This window comes from Mesoplodon bidens (assembly GCF_964165515.1).
Source record: "Mesoplodon bidens genome assembly, chromosome: 8".
Taxonomy (NCBI): domain Eukaryota; kingdom Metazoa; phylum Chordata; class Mammalia; order Artiodactyla; family Ziphiidae; genus Mesoplodon; species Mesoplodon bidens.
Genome location: NC_138165.1, coordinates 113057386 through 113078087, shown reverse-complemented (window position 1 = coordinate 113078087; position 20702 = coordinate 113057386). Strand labels below are relative to the sequence as shown.

At 51.2% G+C, this 20702-nt stretch overlaps 1 protein-coding gene across 4 annotated transcripts in view; it reads left to right on the top strand.

Annotated features, from left to right (window-relative positions):
- The window catches only part of ANKMY1 (ankyrin repeat and MYND domain containing 1), a 27051-nt gene extending 6349 nt beyond the window's left edge, over nt 1–20702 (top strand). The window contains exons 2-6 of one of the 4 annotated variants that reach the window (XM_081243177.1): nt 9547–9715; nt 10620–11092; nt 12780–12996; nt 13296–13542; nt 20183–20702. In XM_081243177.1, coding sequence (XP_081099303.1) covers nt 9584–9715; nt 10620–11092; nt 12780–12996; nt 13296–13542; nt 20183–20259 — 1146 coding nt within the window. In that variant the 5' untranslated portion in view covers nt 9547–9583 and the 3' untranslated portion in view covers nt 20260–20702. Of the gene's footprint in view, nt 1–9546; nt 9885–10619; nt 11093–12779; nt 12997–13295; nt 13543–20182 lie in introns of those variants that run through there. The other 3 variants (XM_081243178.1, XM_081243179.1, XM_081243180.1) reach the window with 3 other exon arrangements.

Below are 20702 nucleotides of genomic sequence, written 5' to 3'. Positions count from 1 at the left end.
ATTCAACCCATAACTACAGGTAAGAAAAAGAAAAACCAATTCTGAGCTCCCAGACTTTATCATTGTTGCATGTGTGTCTCTATCCTTCCTGGCTTCTTTCTACAGACGAATAACGATGTGGCAAAGAGAGAGATTTGTGTTTGCAGCAGGCCAATCCTTTCTTTGTTGGGCAGGTGCTTTGTTAAGCCTCTGTGGCTCGTGGCTGGCATTTGAGGCTGGCTGGTGGAGGGGCTCAGTCTGAGGGTTCCCATGCGTGAGCAGCCCAGCCAGGCCATCAGCCTGACGGAGGCACAGGTCTATAGGCCAGAGACACCCTGGCGCAGCATCCCCCAGAGAGCCCTTTAGCGTTGGGGAGGAGGTGGGGGTGGGTGTGAGGGGCTGAGAGGTGGGTCTTCTTTTAAGTTAGTGCTTTCATCTAGCAAGAGCAGGAAAGAAGCAAACCTACCCTGGCACGTGCTCCGCCCCCTTGCTGTGCACCTGCCCATCCTGGCATCCTCCCATCAGTCTGTCCATCTTGCTAGTCAGCTTGCTGTCCCTCAGGCTGCTCTCAGACCCCTCCCCTGGCCCAAAGCCCCCTGCAGGACAAGGAGAGAGGCCAGGGGAGGGGTGCACTCTGGGCTGGGGGAGGAGACAAGGCCCCCCAGTGCACAGTTGGAGTGGGGCAGCCATTGGGCTCCAGGCAGTGGAGCTGGCCTGGGCTGGAGAGGGCTAACTAGTCCGGGCTCCAGGGCACTGCAGCCGTTACCCTTGTCAGACAGACATGGCTGCACACTTAGTGCACTTTCCACTTCTATGTGACCCTGGGCAAGCACTGTGCCCCTGGTGCCTCAGTTTCCCTCTCTGGAGAACAGGGATAGCTGTGCAATCGGCCTCGGGGGTTGCTGGTTGAAATAAGATGGTGTGTGGATCTCGGTACCCAGTGGCCCTGAGACCTTCAGCCAGCATCGGTCTCCCTTCCCCCTGCTCTTCATCTTCCTAGATTCATCCGGGAGGCCCCGGAGGGAGAAGAGGGGGAGCAGGCCCTGAAGGAGGCCTACATCGAGCTTATCTAGGGTGTGCAGGATGGCAGGACGGCTGCATCTACCAAGGAGAGTTCGGGCTGGACATGAAGCTGGGATGCGGAGGATTCTCCCGGCCCGCGGGTGAGGCAGGTAGTTCCTGGTGCTCCCCTCTCCTGCCCGGTTCAACCAGCCACAGCCTGTCCCTCTCCTTCGAAGAGGCACGTGCTGTGAGCTGGTAGATCCACCGATGGGAAGGATGCTAGGCAGACGTCCTTCCTATTTCAGAAACACCCAGAGAGACTTCTGAGATCACGTCTGAGGTTAGCCTGAGTGTCCACAGGCTGCAGCTCGGGAAACTGTGAGTTCAGAAGATAAATTCTTATTCTAGGCAAATATTTTAGAATTGCGAATTACTGTCGTGAGTGGTATATTGGTATTGATGAAATTGCCTTGTATTTAAGCTCAAACAGAAAAAGTGGATCTTCCTAAAGGTGAAAGTGCATTTTTGCGCCCCTGCAGCAGGCAGTGTCAGGACCTCAGTGGGGACTCTGAGGGGCCCGTGGCAGAAGCTGTTGGCGCCACCTGGCGTCCCCAGGAAGGTGGAGCAGCCATGCGTGTGGCAAACCCGGGCGTGTGCTGTGGCCTGGGGGCTTAGTGCGCCTCCCCCAGTGGGAAGCTGGCTTCTGAAGGCTTCCCAACAAGGTGTTGCATCCCTGCCAGCTGCACGTGCGCTGGTGGAGGATTCTGCCCTGCTTGCAGGGTTGTGTGGCTCAGTGGAGACTTAAGTGCATCTTTTGCTTGCAGATAATAAAAACCGTCTGGAGGCGCTGTAGGGGTGTGTGCATTTGGGGGGGTTGGAAAAGCATCAGAGGGCAGGACACCTGGCACTGAAGCTCTTCTGGGAGGCCAGCGCTGGCTGGCACAACCTCCTAGGGGCTCTGCCCCTCTCTCTTCCAGGCTTGGTTCTGCCTCTGGGGCCTCGGTTCACCTGGTTTTGGTGCCCAAGGCTGGGGGACCTCGCCCAGCCCCTCACCGCCTGCACTTAGTCTCCCGAGTTCAGGGGAGAGCGGGGCAGGGAGGCGAGCGGGCGTCTTGGGCTGGAGCCTGGGGAGCGGTGGGGGCACGGAGGGGGCAGCGGGAGCAACAGCAGGCAGAGGCGGAGCTTCTGGGCCCCCCGCCCAGTCCCACCTGGAATGCGCCCCCAGCTCGGAGGAGCCTCCAGACCTCACGTGAGGACAGAGGCCGGGACCTGAGCCTGTGCTGAGCCTCTGCCAAAGAATGCACGGCATCGTGACCCCGATGACCCAAGCGCGGATTTTTGTTCAGCATCTGTTTCTTTAGTCCTTGGCTAGTTCCTCTTTTACCCAACACTGTGGTGTCCAGTGGCCAGACAGCCCACGTTCCCAGCTATGGTAGGTTGGGGCCCACTGACGGCTCCTCCTGGCCCCAGATCCTCGCCGTGCAGGGGGACCACAGCAGGTGGAGCTTTGTCACTGCCTCGGGGGACGTCTGGGTCCACCGAGCAGATGCTCCTGCAGCCATGGCAGCTCCTGAACCAGAGAGGCCAGGAGGACGAGAGGGCGTGCAGGCCGAGAGCAGCGGCTTTAAACGTGTCAGCTGCCTTTGAGGAACGGGCCCAAGCGCATCAGTCTGGCTGGTCAGATGAGGCTCCGGTGCTGTGTGGAGGAAGGATGGAGAGGTTCCTCCAAAGCTGCGCCCTCCTGGGAGTGGACAGAAACCCGCTCTCCTGCAGGCGAACCTGAGGAGACCCCGGGGGGTGGATTCTCCTTACAGCTCTACACAGATGGTCTGCAAAGTGGGACTTTTTTCGGTTGGGTAGACTCTGATAGGCCCCTCCAAATCATACAAAGGGAATGACTGTGGGCAGCAGATGGGCCGGCCCCCGCCCGGCGCCTCACTGCTCACTGTGTCCCCGCACTGGCCAGGAGGAGTGACTGGCAGGACCAGGTCCCCCCACACGAGCCTGGAAAGGACCCTTGTAGGCGGCTGTGACTGCAAAGTCCACCTGCGGGGGTCACGCAACCTCAGGCTTGGCTGGATCCAGGGGTTCCAGCGACTCTATCAGGCCCTCTCTCTCCGATCTCCACGTGGGCGGCCAAGTTTGACCTTCTGCCGTCAGGCAGAAGAGGGTGGTGTCGGTGTCACCCCTTCCTGCAAGAGAGAAAGGGCCCTAGTGGACACTGGTGAGAGTCGGGGATGCGTCCCGTGGCCAAACCCAAATCAAGGCTGGAGGCGGGGATTGGGAGCCCTTCGCTTCGCCAGGCCTGGTCACGTGTGCCAGGGTCTGGGGTCAGTCCTCCGTCAACCTGTGGGGACTCGTCTCCGTCACCAGAGGAAGATAAGGGGCGCTAAGCGGGCCGCAGTCACCGTCCCGCAGGCACAGGGTGGCCTGTGAGCACGGCTGCCGGCCGCCTGAGTGCTCAGCCTGCCTGCTTCTGGCAGAGAAGGCGGCTGTCTGACTCGCATGAGAGTCAAGTCTAGTGACTGAAAAGTGCTCGGAATGGACATGGCGCTCTGTTTTCCTCCTGGGGCCCCAGTAGAGGGTAACCTGCACCACACTTCCCCCCTGCCCGGGGCTCGGGACTGGAGCACAGACGGCCCACGTCCATGGCCTCAGGAGCAAGCAGTCTTAAGTCAGGGCCATGCCTAGCGGCCCCCCACTCACTGGGCCAGCCTGCTGCCGTGGACCTGAGCGGGGGCGATGGGGTGAGAGCGGAGCCTGGCCTGGGGCTCCCGAGTGGAGACAGCTCCCACCCAAACCTAGGCAGTGCCGACACCTCCCCAGACTCCTCCGCCTGAGCCGGGCAGGAGGGAGCGTGGCCATCGGGGGGCCGAGCGCCTGGCACCCACTCTGCATGATTTGGGTGACCCCTGGCACTTGAGGGGGGCCTGGTGGCCGGCCCTCTGTGAGCCGAGTGCAGCCCCACAGTCCCCGTTCACTGCGGCCCAGGCCTGGAGGCTCAGCTGGGAGGGCATTCTGGAAGGTTCTGGGGCGGGGCGGGGCGGGGTGGCTCCTCCAACAGAGCCTCTACGGAGCTCTCTGTTCACAGTCCTACCACGGGCAGTTCTGCTGGGACCACCGCCACGGCTTGGGCACCGACGTGTGGCCGGATGGCTCCAACACCACCGGCACGCTTTACCTCGGCGCCCGAGAGGGCTACGGCACAACGTACCTGAAGGAGAGGCTCTTCCAGGTGAGGGGACGGCCCTGGTGTTCCGGCCACTGGACAGCAGCACAGGCGCTCCTGGGGAAGATTGTTTATTTGACGAGAAGTAGCTTTCTTGGTCTTAGTGAGTATAATAGTATCGTCATAAGGCACAGTCCTAAGGCGCGTGAAGAGAAAATGAAAAGAACAGGAGAAGAACATGAAAGCTGGTCATTGTTCTGCTCCCTGGAGCAGGGCTGCACTAGCAGCACGTTGTGTATCCTTCGGTTAGACAGGAGACTCACCGAAAATATGTACCTGTTTACACAGAAACTGGCTCAGTCTACACTTACTAGTTTGAAACTTGCCCTTTTTCCTGGAGAAGATTCCTTGTTTTGCAGATAGAGATACCTCCCCCGCCCCCATCTTATTCATTCCAGTAAAAGCCACCCACTTTAGCATACAGTGCTGGAAGTTTTGACAAGCATAGAGCTGTGTGACGACTACCACAGTCAAGGTGCAGAACAGTCCCAGCAGCCCCAGAACATTACCCTGTGTGCCTTTGGAGCAGGTCTGTCCTCCCACCCCCAGCACCCAGCTGTCGCGTTTTTGCCTATAATTTTGCCAGGTCATAAGATTGTCATCTGTGTCTTCTTCTGTGTTTATGGTTTTAGCTCTTACCTGTAGGTCTGTGTTTGAGTTAATTTTTGTGTTTCGTGTGAAGTAAGGCTCCCTCCTCCTCCTGCATGTGTGAACGTCCAAGTGTTCCAACTCCATCTGCTGAAAAGACTCACTTCTCCACCGCCTAGCCTTTGCATCTTTGTGAAAAATCACATCTGGAAACTATAAAGCGTCGGTGGATGTAAGGGATGATTATTGTTCGTAATGGTTGGCTTTTTTTTTTTTTTTTTGAGTTGTAAGAAAACTTAGCAATTGCCTGATCCTTGGATTTTGAACCTGGGAACCTTGGATTGGAGGTGTATATTCCCAAACTCCCTGAAATTGTGTGCAGAAATTGGTGGGAATGGGCATTTTAGGGGAATGAGGATCCATCACCAGCAAGTTCTCAGAGGGCTGTGACCCAGAAGAGTTAAGAACCACAATTCCTTTGCCACAAGGAGGAAACTGAGGCCTAGATGTCATTTGGGACCTGTCACTACCAGTTTGAAATCTCTGTTGAATCCCTGGAACATGTGAGCTGTTCTCTGTGTAGTGGATATTCAGGGTAACGACACTCCACTGTTTGGCTTCTATTCTGAGTCTTTTCACCATGGGTTGCCTGAAGGGTGGTTGACGCATATGGTACGGTGGCCCCCAATATAAAGCAGCTGAAAGAAGGAGTGGATGTGTTCTCGAGGATCAAGAAGGCTGTTTCATCTTTGGGCCAACAACTTACCTTCTGGTGCCTGCTGACCTTCCTGACTGTTGCACCGACCATTTTCCGTGACCACGGTTGCCATCGTTGCTTGCTTCTATTTTATATTCTTAGTTTGTGTGGTTGGTAGCGAGCAGGCTTAGTTTTAAATGGTGCTGCCAAGTCCAGCTAATTAATGGTGCAGGTGGGTTTTTAGCAAGCTGGCTGACTGGACAAACTGAACCATGCATGGAATTCCTGAAGATGTTTGGGGGTTCATCTTTATTAATTGAAGGTTAACATTCTCCGACAACTTTTGTTAGAACTTCAGCTGAACCTCAAAATCAGGTTGCAAGTGTTTCAAACCTTAACTTTTTCCCGGCCTGCTTTGTGTATTTGCTTTGCTTGCAAGTGTGTTTACTCAGATGGCCAAAAGGCCAGTCTTTGCTTCTTTGTTAATTGTCAGCTGCTTTTATCAAATTCCAGGCCATTATCCAGAAAACACCAGAGAAATGTTTGAACACTTGGATTTCAAACATTTTTTTCAGTTTGTGGAGTGGTGCTTGCCAGTGGTACAGTTCTAAGCAAGCAAACACAAACCCACGTAAGTGCTTTGTCTGTTAGGTATTAGCCGGTTCTGCTATTTCATACAAACATCTGGAAAAAATCCATTGGCTGTTCTCTTTACCTAGAGGGCAGAGACAAAGGATCTCAGTTCCAGAGAAGTGACTGTTTTGGAGAAAGATGTGTTGGTCTTTTAGCTCTTCTGTAATTAAATCTGGATGTACCTCAGAAGAATCTTAAGACTGTGGTGATAAGATGCTTACCTCAGGAGAAAGGAGGAAAAAAAACAACTGGAACCCAAAGCTTGAAATTCTGTGACAAAACATGAGCTGTCCAGGATAGGAGGTTGAAAGGGTTTCACTGCAGCGTTCTGCTCTCGCTGGAACAGATGTCTTTCAGTGTAGTCACGGTGTGGACTCCAGATTTCCAGATTTTCAAGAACTGGATCTGGACCTGGAAGAGATTATCAAAGTGTGACAGGAACTTGGGAGCTGGATTTTTTTATTTTTGAATTTGGGGACTGTTGTCCTTGCTCTGAGAAAAGAGACAATGACAGCAGTGCTATTACTGGGAATTCGGGGACCTGAGGTTTCGCCAGACCCTCAGTGCAGACGCTGGCGATGCTCCACCCAAAGTGAACTCTGCCTACAGATCTGGCACCTGGAGTTTTGCCCATGGTGATTCTACCACCTTACTACTGAAGAAGACATCATTCCAGTGGACCAGTGTGACCCAGGAGGCATCCAGCGAATCATCATGATGGGGCCTTCACCTCCACTCCTGTCCTGTTCTACCCAGATTCAGCACAGCCCTTTGTAGGGAAGTCAACTCCTCAAGCCAAATAGCTGAAGCTATTTTATCACAACAAAGGCTCAGTTTCTTCCATGAGTGTGCATTGCGTTTCCTCAGTTAAAGCCTTCAGAGACACATAATAAATTTGGACCAGGGGATTTTTAGTTATCAGCACTGTCTGAAGCATGGCAACATCTTTTTGAGAACCACATCGGACCATGCCCCACTATCTTAACTGATTGAAATTCAGGAAATATCTAACCTGCACCCCATTCTTTTTCTGTGTCAAATCTGTAGTAGCCTGCTGAATGAGTAAGCAGATATTCTGACCCACTGGGATTAAAACAAAGGCACAGTGAACTCACAGCATCTTCTTTGGGATTACTCAGGAACCAGAACTTTTCACACAAATGGAAGAAATTCTACCAAAGAATCCGTTTACCTAACAGCATCTCACAAAGCTCCAATCAGATTCCACAAAAGGCCTCTTGATACATCCAGCACTTTGTGAGCAGCTTATTCTTGTTGTTTAACCAATTCGATGGTTGGTCTTCCAAAGGCTTTGTGGCCATGAAGCCCTTAGAATGAAAACTTTATGGAAGCCCAGAGTAAAAGTGAAGCTGCTCTGGAGGAAGCAGAAGTGGGGGCCTGCAACCTGCCACAAGCATCTTACTTTACCACCATCGCGACATCTAAGGAGACTTCTTTACAACAACTAGAATTCTTCAGAACACAGTTTGAAAACCACTGCCCTAGACAACAGTATGTTCGACCTGAATGGCATTCTGTCCTGTACCTCTACCCAACACCGTCCATGTTCTGTTGATGCTGAACATTCTTAGGAATTTTTACTGTGGGTAAACTCAGAAAAGTGCAAGAAGATGGGCATATCTTTGCCCCCCAGAGTAGTCACATGGGCTGAAGGTGGTATCAAATGGACATAGAGTAATAGCCCTCTACCTGCAGATGGACTTCCAGTGATTCCTGGATTTGATATAGTCAGAGAGCAATTCATACATACTCTACACTGACAAACCCCCTTACCCAGCTTCTTTCACAAACACCAGATGCTCTAGTGGTGCTTGAGATACATGGCCTTGAAGTCTTGATCCTTCTTGGATGCATGAATCACCAGGTATTGAAGCTGATGTTGATGTTGTCTCATTGAGGCCATATTAGACCAGCTGTACATTGGACCTCCCATCCTCAGCCATGGTACTCTACTTTGTGTGCAAGGGATAACCATAAACGATGAAAGCAGAGTTCAAAGCCTGGCAACATTACCTAAAAGGGTACCAGGTTATTATTCATCTTCTCAAACTATGTCACTGTCACTCAACCAGTGGCAGTTACACTACTTCTTGGTTTTTATTCAGTTTAACTGCTCTTTCCAGGATAAATGAACTAATAACTTTTGAAAAATCGCTAAAACAATTCCTCCATCACTGGCATATCTGCCTATTCTCCAAAATTATGAATACTCAGCTCTAACTACATGTAATACCTGATCCACAAGAGACAATCTCTGAACATCCTTTCTCGTGTGTGTGATTTAAAATGTGGCCATTTTGAACATTTTCTTCCAGCCAATGAGAGATTTTAAGATGGGTCTTTTGATGTCTGGTACCATTAACTGTTGGTGTTAATGATGTTTGGAGGTAGGCCTTTTGACCAGGCCATGATGGCTTACTTGGTGGGCATCTCAAATTGCGTATCATCTACCTTTTTGCTGGAAATGTAGACTGACTTGAAATCTACAAAGCCTGCAGCTAAAAAATTTTTTTCTTTTTTTTTTTTGCGGTACGCGGGCCTCTTACTGTTGTGGCCTCTCCCGTTGCGGAGCACAGGCTCCGGATGCGCAGGCTCAGCGGCCATGGCTCATGGGCCCAGCCGCTCCGCGGCATGTGGGATCTTCCCGGACTGGGGCACGAACCCGTGTCCCCTGCATCGGCAGGCGGACTCTCAACCACTGCGCCACCAGGGAAGCCCTGTTTTGTGATTATGGAAAAATATGTTTTTTCCAAGTCAAATCCGGCAAGCAGGGTCCACCCCGAGGAGTCTCTTCTCTTCCTTCTCGGCCCCTCCCTGGTCCTTGGTGATCACCTTTGTAGTTTTATCTTTGTGTTTACAAATGATGGGCAAGCGTGCACACACGATCCACCCCGCAGGCGGTGCGCTGGGCGCCCTGTCCGCCACCTGCAGTTACACCTGGTCCCAGAGGCAGCCTTGCCCTGTCCCAGCGACTCCGGAAGGACTGATGATGCGGGGCTTCCCTGAGTCTCTGGTGCAGCCTTCCTCACTGAGGGTTCCACGTTTTCGCCGGGGATCTTCAGGGTGCATTCCTAGAAGTGGGATTGTTTGGTCAAAAAGAAAATGCATATTAAGAAGAAGTTTTAAGCCAATGGTGTTTTGCTTCCTGTGGACATCTCCTTTATTTAACCGTCGAGGTTCCTGGTGTTACTCTTTGCTGTTCACATACACCTGTGAATATATTACAGCACTGATGAGCTGGGATTACTTCCTGTGACAGACTCCTAGGAGTGGGGCTTCTGGGGCAGGGGTAGGAGCTCCTTTGGGCTCCACAGACCTGGGGGGCAGCCACTTTTCCAACCACCTGCCTCCCTGCCCGTGCCCCCTTTTCATGCCCCACCTCCAATCTTTCTTCCAGGCTCCCACCTCCTCTGGGACACTTCGGAGCTTCCCGGATGAACGAGCACCGCCCCCCTCCACCAACCACTTTCACAGACTCTGGTGGCACTTCTCGCCCGTCACCGTTCTCGTTCCACAGCTTCTCCCGGAAACACCCGCCGCCCCAGCCCAAGCCTTTGCACCATGAGGTCATCCTTGCACGTTTTATTCCTTCATTTCATTTTCTGCCTCTTGGTCTGGACTGCCAGCTTCTTGTGGGCACGGCCTTATCCCCACGGTGCCCAGCCCCAGGCTTGAAGCCAGAGATGCTCCATGGGCCTGCTGAACAACGGAGAGCCCCAAGAGCAGGGCTCACAGGTGAGGGGTGAGGGCACAGCTCCAGGGGGTGACATGTGTGTCCCCAGTTTCAGGCCTCCGTGCCTTTGCCTGGGCGTTTCCTCTGCCCACCCGGAGACCTCCAGGCACCCTTCAACACCACTGCAGGGAAGGTGCAGCCGCTCCTCCCCGCCGTGCTCCCTGCACGGAACTCTTGTCCCCGGGCTCCCTTGCCACTCAGAGCTTCTCCCCGAGGCCCTCCTGGCTCTCCCCGCTCCTCACGTCCTCTGCCCGGCACTGACACCGCCGTCCCCAGCAGAAGCATCAGAAAGGCCCAGCGATGGCTGCACTCTGCTGGGTTCACGGGGAGCAAGGCTGAGCTGCTCTTCCTCTTCTTCCTCCTCGGCTCACACCTGCCGGAGTCTGACTCGGCGCCTGGTGCTTCTACCCCGAGTGCTGCTGTCCCAGCCTGGTGGGTGCCTGGGCTGGGCCCACCATGTTAGAGGAGCAGGGGCTGCCCTGAAACTAGCCCATGCTCGGCATCCCCGACAGGCTTCCCTCGTGAGACCCTCAGTCACGCGCTGCCTTCAGTGCTTTTGTCCTCCATGCGTCCATTCCGACCCTGTGCCTGGTGCATCCTCAGCCTCAGTAAATCTTTGTTGATTGAATGAATACATTTCTTAGGAAGATGCTTTCTTCTTTTGATTTTAAGAAACTGGTCGCAGAGTATAGGCCCTGCTGAATATTCCCTTTTGCCCTCTGGATGTTGTCCTGCAGGGGCTGTACAAAGCAGATGAATGGTTCGGGCCGGGCGTCGAGACCTACCCAGACGGCAGCCAGGACGTGGGGCTGTGGTTCCACGAGCACCTCATGAAGCTGTGCGTGGAGAGGCCCGGCAGCTTCTCCATCCGCAGCTACCCCGAGTTCTCGGGCTTTCTCACGCACATGCCTGCCGGAATCACCCTCTCAGATGAGGAGAAGCTGGAGTGGGCCCTGCAGGAGGGGCGGGACCCGTTCTCCTACGACCGTAAGCGGTTTCTTCTGAACGACGGCCTCACTCTGCCTCCAGAAACGCACATCTGCTCCGCTGACGACAGCAGCCTGCCTGTGACCTCCTCTTTCCGCAGAGACTTGGATGCCCGCATCTCTCTCAACGACCTCCCTCCGTTTGCTGAGGACGGAGAACCCTGGTTTATCAAAAATGAGACCCCTCTGATGGTCAAAATCCAGAGGCAAGCTTACAAGTTCAGGTAATCAGGCCCATCTTCATTCCTCATCCTCACGCCTGGAAGGCCCTCCTGTCCTCTGACAGGTGCGCACTCAGGCCTGGGTTCCTGAAGGCCTCTGGTGCCTGGCCCAGCAACTGTCGGGGTGTTTTGCCAGACTGATCTTGTTTGACTGACTGATGCAGCCCAGTGATGAAGGGGGAGGTGGGGAGCCTGGCCTGGGAGCTGGAACGCACTGCCTGAGTGCCCAGGGCTGAGGGGGAGCAGGGCAGGAGGAGGCCAGGAGGCTGACTGCGCCTCTGGCTTTTTCCAAAGATGGCTGCGGAAAGATGGAGCTTCTCTGTTGGTCTCCAAAGATCACCCCCTCATGCCCCTACAGCTCTGGGAAAGTTAGCAGCCCCTTGAAGAAAACTTAATTTTAAGTTACAATTTTCAAGAATATTTTAATCCCTTTCCTAAACTTTGTCCTCAGATATCTGTGAACTATTTTAGAATGCATGTTTTGTGAGCACAAGTGCCTCCTTATCCATGCATCCATCTACCCATCCATCTATCCATCCATCCATCCATCCATCCATCCATCCGTCCGTCCATCCATCCACCCATTCATCCATCTATCCATCCATCTATCCATCCACCCATCCACCCATTCATCCATCCATTCATCCGTCCATCCATCCACCTACCCATCCATCCATCCATCCATCCATCCACTCATTCATCCATCCGTCCATCCATCCATCCGTCCATCCATCCACCCATTCATCCATCTATCCATCCATCTATCCATCCACCCATCCACCCATTCATCCATCCATTCATCCGTCCATCCATCCACCTACCCATCCATCCATCCATCCATCCATCCACTCATTCATCCATCTGTCCATCCATCCATCTATCCATCCACCCGTCCACCCATTCATCCATCTATTCATCTGTCCATCCGTCCATCCATCCATCCATCCACCCATTCATCCATCCGTCCATCCATCCATCCGTCCATCCATCCATCCACCCATTCATCCATCCATCTATCCATCCATCCATCCACCTATCCATCCATCCATCCACCCATCCACCCACCCACCTGTCTACCCATTCATTCACCTGTTCATCCATCCATCCATCCATCCATCCATCATGAAACATCAGCTGAGCCTATAATTGTTGATGATTGTTGAGTACAGAAGCCACCATTAATCCACAGGTTCTTGACTGTGAAGGAGGTTGTGTGCACACAGGAGGCCCCATGTGTGGTGAGCAGCCCGTGGGACTTGCATGTTCTCTACTCAAAAAGAAAAGTGAATGAGCAGTGATGGGGTGTGGGTGCTTGGTGTTGAGTGCCAGACCCATGTGTGTGCCTGGCCTCCCTCCCACCCAGACGCCTTCTGTGAGAGCCCCTTTCCCAGAGCACATGGGTAAATCATGATGCATGGGGTCTACTTGCAGCTGTTCCTGCCAAGGGAAGATGCTTACTTAGCCAGAGCATCTTCACCTGTGGGCAGCATGTCCCATGGTGGCCAGCTAGCAGTGGGGACCCAGGGCTCAGGGTGCCCCAGGAGCGGACTGCAAGCAGGGAGAAGAGGGCCAGGGTGGTGCCGGGCCAGGCATGAGAGAGGAAGTGTGGAAGGGAGGGTGGGCCCCCTTGGTGGCAGGGGTTGGGGTTCCAGAGCCGGTCTGCCACCACTGAGGCTCTCTGTGCCACCAGGAATAAGAGGGCTCACACCAGCTGGAACATGGGCTCCATCCTGGAGGGGAAGTGGAGTGGCTTCATGCGCCACGGGCCTAAGGAGTGGCTCTCCAAGGACATGATCCTGAAGGCCCAGGAGGGGAATTACGACTGGATTTACGGGATCCTGAGGGACAACCTTGCCAACCCCGATGCGGCCGACGCCAAGGGCTACACAGTGCTCGCTGCGGCTGCTGTGAGTCCTCCCCCGCCCAGCAGGCTGCAGGGTGACCTTGCAGGAGCGCTGACCTGGAGGGTCCTGGGAGATGGGCCCCTCGCATGGGTGCAGCTGTCCCCTCTCCCCTTGCCGCCCTGTGAAGCCCCCAAGTGGGATGGATGTACGGGGTCAGGTGGGAAACGGGTAGGGGCCGCGTGCCTTCTCCAGGCGCAGCCGAGAGCAGGTGTCCTGCCTTTGAGCTGGTGTGGGCCTCCCTGGGCTCCCAGCCCTCCCTGAGGGCGCCTGCTGTCCTCACCAGGTTGGCCTCCTCCCTGCAGGTTCACTGTCACGTTGACATTGTCAGCCTTCTGCTGGACAACGGGGCCGATGTGAACAAGTGCACGGATGAGGGCCTCATGCCCCTCAGCATGTGCTCCCTCCTGTACTACCTGACCGGGTCCTTCAAGCCCAATATTGCCAAGAGGACGGTGCCCAAGCCGCAGGTCAGCTCATGGTCCCCCGCGGCCCGGCCGTGGCCCCTGCTGACAAGGGCACCATGCGGAGGATGGCACTGTCCATGGTCCAGTAGGTTGCGGGCTGGTCGCGGGCCCTGGAACCTTTTCAGGGGGAGCCGCGTGCCCGGTTCCACCGGGAGGGCATTTCTAGACGTGGGTGGTCTGTGGCCCCCATACCCGCTGGTCTGCAGGGATGTCCCTGCCTGCGGCCTCTGTGCCCTCCCTCTGGGCTTCAGGGACAGGTGGATGGACTGGCTGGTTGCCTAGCATGGGGATGGAGGGTCTGGAAGCGGAGAGGCACAGGCAGGCGCTCACACTCACTCACCCACGGACACGCACTTATACACACTTGCGCACACACGGTCACTCCCCATGAACACGAACACACACACACACACACACACACACACACACGGCACTGGGACGCTGTCACTGAAGCAGCTGTGTCCCGTCACCAAGTCCTGACGACACACAATCTCTAGAGGGCCAGGCTCCCCTCACAGTGTGGGCTCTGATGTGGCCAAGTACAGATTTTTCCTAAAAACATGTTCTTTATATGAATATGCAATGGGTTGTTTAGTGTTACTTTTTCCATGTATTACTAAGTACTTAAACACATTTTTCAGTCTTAACTTGTAAGACGCAGACGTGGATGGATAGAACCCACGTAAACAAAGCTCTTTGGGGGCCTCAAAGAAGTTTATGGGTGCCAAGGGGTCCTGAGGGCAGGCCATTTGAGCACCGCTGCTCTAGCCTGGCCCGGCCCCTCTGCTGCCACAGGCTGTGCAGTGGGTCAGCGAGACCTGCCAGGCCCCCGCCTGCCCCAGCACTGGGCAGTTCTCCACGTTCTGCTCTCCGCTCGCCTCCTCCCTGCCCTGCCCCACCCACAGCCCCTGCAGGCCTCAAGGAATGTGAGACAGCACTGAGCACGTCAGCACACGTGTGATGGGGTTGTGGGGGTGGGGGCATGGGGCTGAGGTGGCGGGGGAGAGAGAGATTGAAGAATAGTTGAAGAAAGAGTGGCTGAAAACTTCACAAAAGTACTGAAAATGTTGATCTATACATGTTAGAAGACAAAGGAATTCCAAAGGGTAAATGCAGAGAGATTCACAGACACATGATAGTAAAATTGGAGAAATCCATGGCCCATGAGAAAATCTTGGGAGCAAGAAGAGAAAAATGACTCATTACGTATGAGAGGACCCCATGAGAGTAATTGTTGACTTAGAGGCTGGAAGATAGTGGGATGACATTCAAAGTGCTAAAAAAAAAAAAAAAAAAAAAAAAAAAATTCAAGCAAAATTCTTAAATCCAGCAAAACTATCTTTTAAAAATGATGGCAAAATAAAAGCATTCCCAGTTCAACAAAAGCTGAGAGAATTTATTGCTAGCAGACTTGCTTTAAAAGAGATTCTAAAGGAAGCTCTTCAGGTTGAAAGCAGCCAACTGAGAATCCTATGTCCAGAAAAGGTAACTTTCAAAGATGAAGATGAGATAAAGGCATTCCCAGATAAACAAAACCCACTAGTAGCCTGGCCTTACGAGAAGTATTAAAGGTGTTCTGAAAGCAAGTGATCAGGTGAAAATTTCTGTTTACGTGAACACAAAGCACCAGCAAAGATTATTATAAAAGACAGTATAAATATTTCTTGCCTTTCCTTATCTTATTGAAATAGCAATTATATTAAAAAACAGGTATATAGTTTCTACTTCTGGCCTGAGGTGGTCCACAGACCCACTTCCAAGCAAGACTGTTGAAAATTATGATAATTTAAAAATGCAACCATTTAAAGTCTTGGTAAATGGTCTAAAGATCATAGAGCATAACATTTATTGAAGAAAATCAAATTTGGTAAGAACAGAGAATCTGTGGTATTCAGATCTCCCTTTCCCCTCATCTCTGAATATGAGGGCTGTCTTTCTGGGAAGGGTAGATGTCAGCAATTCTCATCCTGTCCCCAGCCACCTGACTTTGGTGCTAAAAGTTTATCAATTTTGTTTATCGTCTCTAAAACCCAGCTATGTTCTTTATTGATCTTTTTCTTTCTTTTCTTTTTTTTGGTCTCTATTTCATTTATTCCCACTCTGATCTTTATTATTTCCTTCCTTCTACTAACTTTGGGCTTTGGTGTTCTTTTTCTAATCTTTTAGGTGGAAAGTGAGGTAGTTTATTTGAGACTTTTGTTTGTTTGCTTGAGGTAGGCCAGTATTGCTATAAACTTCCCTCTTAGAACTGCTTTTGCTGCATTCCATAGATTTTGGAAAGTTGTGTTTCTATTTTCATTCATTTCAAGGTGTTTTTAATTTTATCTTTGGTTTCTTCATGGGCTCAATTTTTTAGTAGCATGTTGTTTAGTCTCTACATGTTCCCCCCCCCCAAGTTTTCTTCCTATAATTGGTTACTAGTTTCATACCATTGTCAGAAAAGATGCTTGATATGATTTCAGTCTTCATAAATTTGTTAAGACTTGTTTTGTGGCCTAGTATGTCATCTATCCTGGAGAATGGTCCATGTGCACTTGAAAGGAATGTGTCTTCTGCTGTTTTTGGATGGAATGTTCTATAGATATTTATTAAGCCTTTTTGGTCTAATGTGTCATTTAAGGCCACTGTTTCCTTATTGATTTTCTGTCCGTATGATCTGTCCATTGACATAAGTGGGGTATTAAGGTCCTCTGCTATAATTGTATTACTGTCAATTTTCCCGTTTATGTCTCAATATTTGCTTTATATATTTAGGTGCTTCTATGTTAGTTGCATATATGTTTGTGAACGTTACATCCTCTTCTTGGATTAATCACTTTATCATTATATAATGCATTTCTTTGTCTTTTGTTATAGACTTTGTTTTAAATTCTGTCTTGTCTGATATGAGTATTACTACCCCAGCTTTCTTTTTATTTCTATTTGTGTGGAATATCTTTTTCCATTCTTTCATTTTCAGTCTGTGTGTGTCTTTAGTTCTGAGGTGAGTCTCTTATAGGCAGTATATGGATAGGTTTTTTCTTGTAAATCCATTCATCTATGCAATGTCTGTTTAATGGAGCATTTACTCCATTTACATTTAAAGTGATTGATAGGTATGTACTTATTGCCATCTTGTTACTTGTTTTCTGGTTGCTTTTGTAGTTCTCTGCTCTTCTTTTGGTCTCTCTTCCCTTGTGGTTTGATGATTTTCTTTAATGTTATGTTTGGTTTCCTTTCTCTTTTTTTGTGTGTATCTATTGTAGGCTCTTGGTTTGTGGTTACTGTGAGGTTCACGTATATCTCTGTCTCTATGTATCTATGTCTATATCTATCTACATATCTCTGTATTTATCTGCCATCTATCTAATTTGTTTCAAACTGATAGTCATGTAAGTTCAAACACATTCTAAAAACTCTACATCTTTTTACTCCCCCGCTCCACATTTTGTTTTTGATGTCATATTTTACATCTTTATGTGTATCTCTTAACTCCTTATTGTAGTTAATTTTGTGACTTTTGTCTTTTAACCTTTGTACTAGCTTAAATTTTAAGTGGCTGATCCACTGCTTTTACTATATATTTGCCTTTACCAGTGAGAATTTTTATTATTATTTTATTTATTTATTTTATTTATTTTTGGCTGCATTGGGTCTTAGTTGCGGCATGTGGGATCTTCGCTGAGGCATGCAGGATCTTTTGTGGTGGTGAGCGGGCTCTTCATTGTGGTGTGTGGGCTTCTCTCTAGTTGTGGTGTGTGGGTTTTCTCTTCTCTAGTTGTGGTGCACAGGCTCCAGGGTGCATGGGCTCTGTAGTTGTGGCACGCGGGTTCCAGAGTGCATGGGCTCTGTATATTGTGGCAAGCGGTCTCTAGTTGAGGCACGCGAGCTCAGCAGTTGTGGTGTGTGGGCTTAGTTGCCCCACGGCATGTGGGATCTTAGTTCCCTGACCAGGGATCAAACACACGTCCCCTGCACTGCAAGGCGTATTCTTTACCACTGGACCACAAGGGAAGTCCCAGTGAGACTTTTTTCATATATTTTCTCATTTCTTGTTATGGTCAAAATTTTCTCTTTGGCTTAAAGAGGATGCTTTAACATTTCTTTTAAGGCTGGTTTAGTGGTGACAAACTCTTTTAGTTTCTGCTTGTCTGGGAAACTCTTATCTCGCCTTCAGTTCTGAATGATAATCTTGCTGGTAGAGTATCTTTTGTTGTAGGTTTTTCCCTTTCAACACTTTGAATACGTTGTGCCACTCACTTCTGGCTTACAAAGTTTCTGCTGAAAAATCAGCTGATAGCTTTATAGGGGTTCCATTGTTTGTGACTCTCTCTTTATCTCTTGCTGCCTTTAAAATTCTCTTTATCTTTACCTTTTGCCATTTTGATTATGATATGTCTCGGTATGTGTCTCTTTGGGTTCATCTTGTTTGGGACCCTCTGTGATTCCTCGACCTGGATATCTGTTTCCTCTTTCAGGTTAAGGCAGTTTTCAGCCATTATTTTATCAAATACATTTACCGCCCCCTTTTCTCTCCCTCTCCTTCTGGGACCCCTATGCCGTGAACATTAGTATGTGTGATGTTGTCTCAGAGGTTCCTTAAGCTGTCCTCATTTTTAAAAAATATTTTTTCTTTTTGCTGTTCTGATAGGGTGATTTTCACTGTTCTGTCTTCCAGGTTGCTTATGTGTTCTTCTGCATCACCTAATCTGCTGTTGATTCTCTCTAGTGTATTTTTCATTTCAATGTCTTCCTCAGCTCTGATTGGTTCTTTTTTGTGTTTTCTAATTCTTTGTTGACGTTCTTACTGTGTTCCTATATTCTTTTCCCAAGTTTGGTGAGCGTTTTTCTGGACCATTGCTTTGAACTTCTTATCAGGTAAATCACCTATCTCTGTTTCATTAGTTTTTTCTCCTGGGGCTTTATCTTGTTCTTTCATTTGGAACATGTTCCTCTGTCTCATTTTGTTTGACTTTCTCTGTTTGTCTCTATGAAATTATGCAAAACAGTCACCTATGCTGGTCTTGAAGGCATGTCCTTGTGTGGGAGTGTCCCCGTGCAGTCTGTGTGTGCCCAGTGGCTTTGGTGGGAGAGCTGGGTCTGAACTGAGCATGGCCACACCTTCTGGGGTGCACCGGCAGCTGCCACACATAACACCTTATACACTATTCCAGTTACCCCATTGTCCAACGTTCTCAGGGTGCTCTCTCTGGGTGGTAGGTAGTTTTTGGCATGTTGTAATTTTTAAATTTGCTGATTTTTTTTTTTTTGCTTATTTGCTGGGGATTTGCTATTCTCTCTCTCCCTGGGGTAATCACATTCTGCCTTACATTGGGCGAGCTCTGTGGGTGCTTTTGTATCTGCTCCTGTCGTCAGCTGAGGACCAGTGGGACTCTGATGCTGCTGGGAGATGCTTCTGCTCAGAGCCCTGGCAGCGAAGCTTTCTTGGCCCCCACTGGCCAGCAGGGAGAGCTTTTTGTTCCTTCCACAGTCCAGGCCATACAGGGCTGCCAGCTCCAGCTGCCTGTCCCATGCCTGTCTGCTCACCTGTGATGCCCAGAAGGGAATGTTTCTGCATCTGATAACCACTCACACACTCACTACAACCACACAGGGCCTTTCTTTTTTCTTTTTTTTTTCTTTCTTTTTTTAAGTGCATCAGGCTTAGCTCTCCTGTGACCTCAGGTAGCTGTTGATTTTATAAATACTTTGATTTTGCCCAACATTTCAACATGTCTGCCAGGAAGTGGGTCATTTCAGCTGAGGCTACCATGTTGCTGTGACTTCTTCAAAGTAGACATTTCTTAATATTTTCTCCTGTTTCTTGATATTCTCACGTCGGGACAGTCGGTCTGATTCCCCAGGTCAACGCTGCTGCATATTTTGAGATCTTTGGCAAGTTCCTTGCTGGTGTTTCTCTGCTTTCCCAGGCTGGGTATAGAAATGGGTTTATGCTAGAAACTCTGTAGGTACCTGTCCTTATTTTCAGGCCACACGGAGAGGAGGGAAATGTTTAGGGTCACTGAGGTTTCACTTTCGAGGGTGGGGTCCTGTCTAGAAGGAGTCCTTGCTGTGCAGAGGGAGGGTCTGCTGGGGTCTCCCGGGATCCCACCCATGTGCCCCATCTTTGATGGCTCTGTCACGTGTCTTCACTTTCTAGTAGGGACACAGATGCCCTCATTCTAATCCTTCCATTATGCACTAGGGTCTTATGGTTGGGGAGTCACTTCTCCATCCTGGATGTGACTAGCACTTTGATTATAAACATCATTTCTAGACAGAGGGCTTGTCTCCAGGTAAAGGAGTGCCGCATGTCACCTGGAGGGCAGCAGAGAATGCATTCCCGCATGTGTATGCAAACACTGGTGTGTCTGAATGAGTGTGTGCGTGTGTGTGCACTGCAGACACCCACGCTGGCCTTGCCCAGGCCACCCACAGGGAGCTCCCTGTGGAGCTGGCTGATCTCTGCCCGGCAGTGTGGGTTGGTCAGGATGTCTGTGGCTTCCTGGATCCCCACGAGGAATGAATGGGGCCCAGGAGCCAAGGAGGGGGAGCCTGTCACTGCCCAGCACCTGGCCTGGGGTGGGCAGGGCTTGGGAGCTCAAGGGTGGTCCGGGGCCCGGCCCAGGGCAGGGAGGGCCCAGTGCTGCAGGGACAAGGCAGAGAGACCCCCGAGGTGGGCCCCCTCCCTCGTGCTCCTGACCCGTCGGCTGTCACCTCCACCTGCGGACTCCTTTCCCCCACAGGGAAAAGACGTCCAGCTCCGTTCACAAGGAAACCCTTGAAGCAACGTGGCAACGAGCCACGAAGTCTGCGACCCTGAAGCTGCCATGCAAGTCGAGGTGCTTATATTCCACCTACAGTCACAAGTGAGCGTCTGGGCGCCCACCTGCGTATACGGGGCTCTAGGAGGAGCTGGGCCGGCAGGAACTGGGACCGCCCCAGGACTCGTGGAGGGGTGGGCGGGTGAGCACGCAGTTGTTGCCCGGCAGGTGTCCAGGGAGGCCTGAGCTTCGCCCCAGGCCCAGCAGGAGCTGCAACCCCTGCGGGACTCCCTCCGTGGAGCTGCATTCTCCTCCCAGGGTGTGCTGCCTGACCCCCCCACCCCCGCCCCCGCGCTGGGAGCCCAGCTCCCTATACTCGTGGGGCCCAGGGTCCCGGCTGCTGGTCCTTCAGTGCTCCAGGGCCCCAGGTGACAAGAAGCTTTGCGGAATGTTTGACTGGCAGGCCATCGTGGGCTGCGACACCCAAATAAAGTGACCCTCA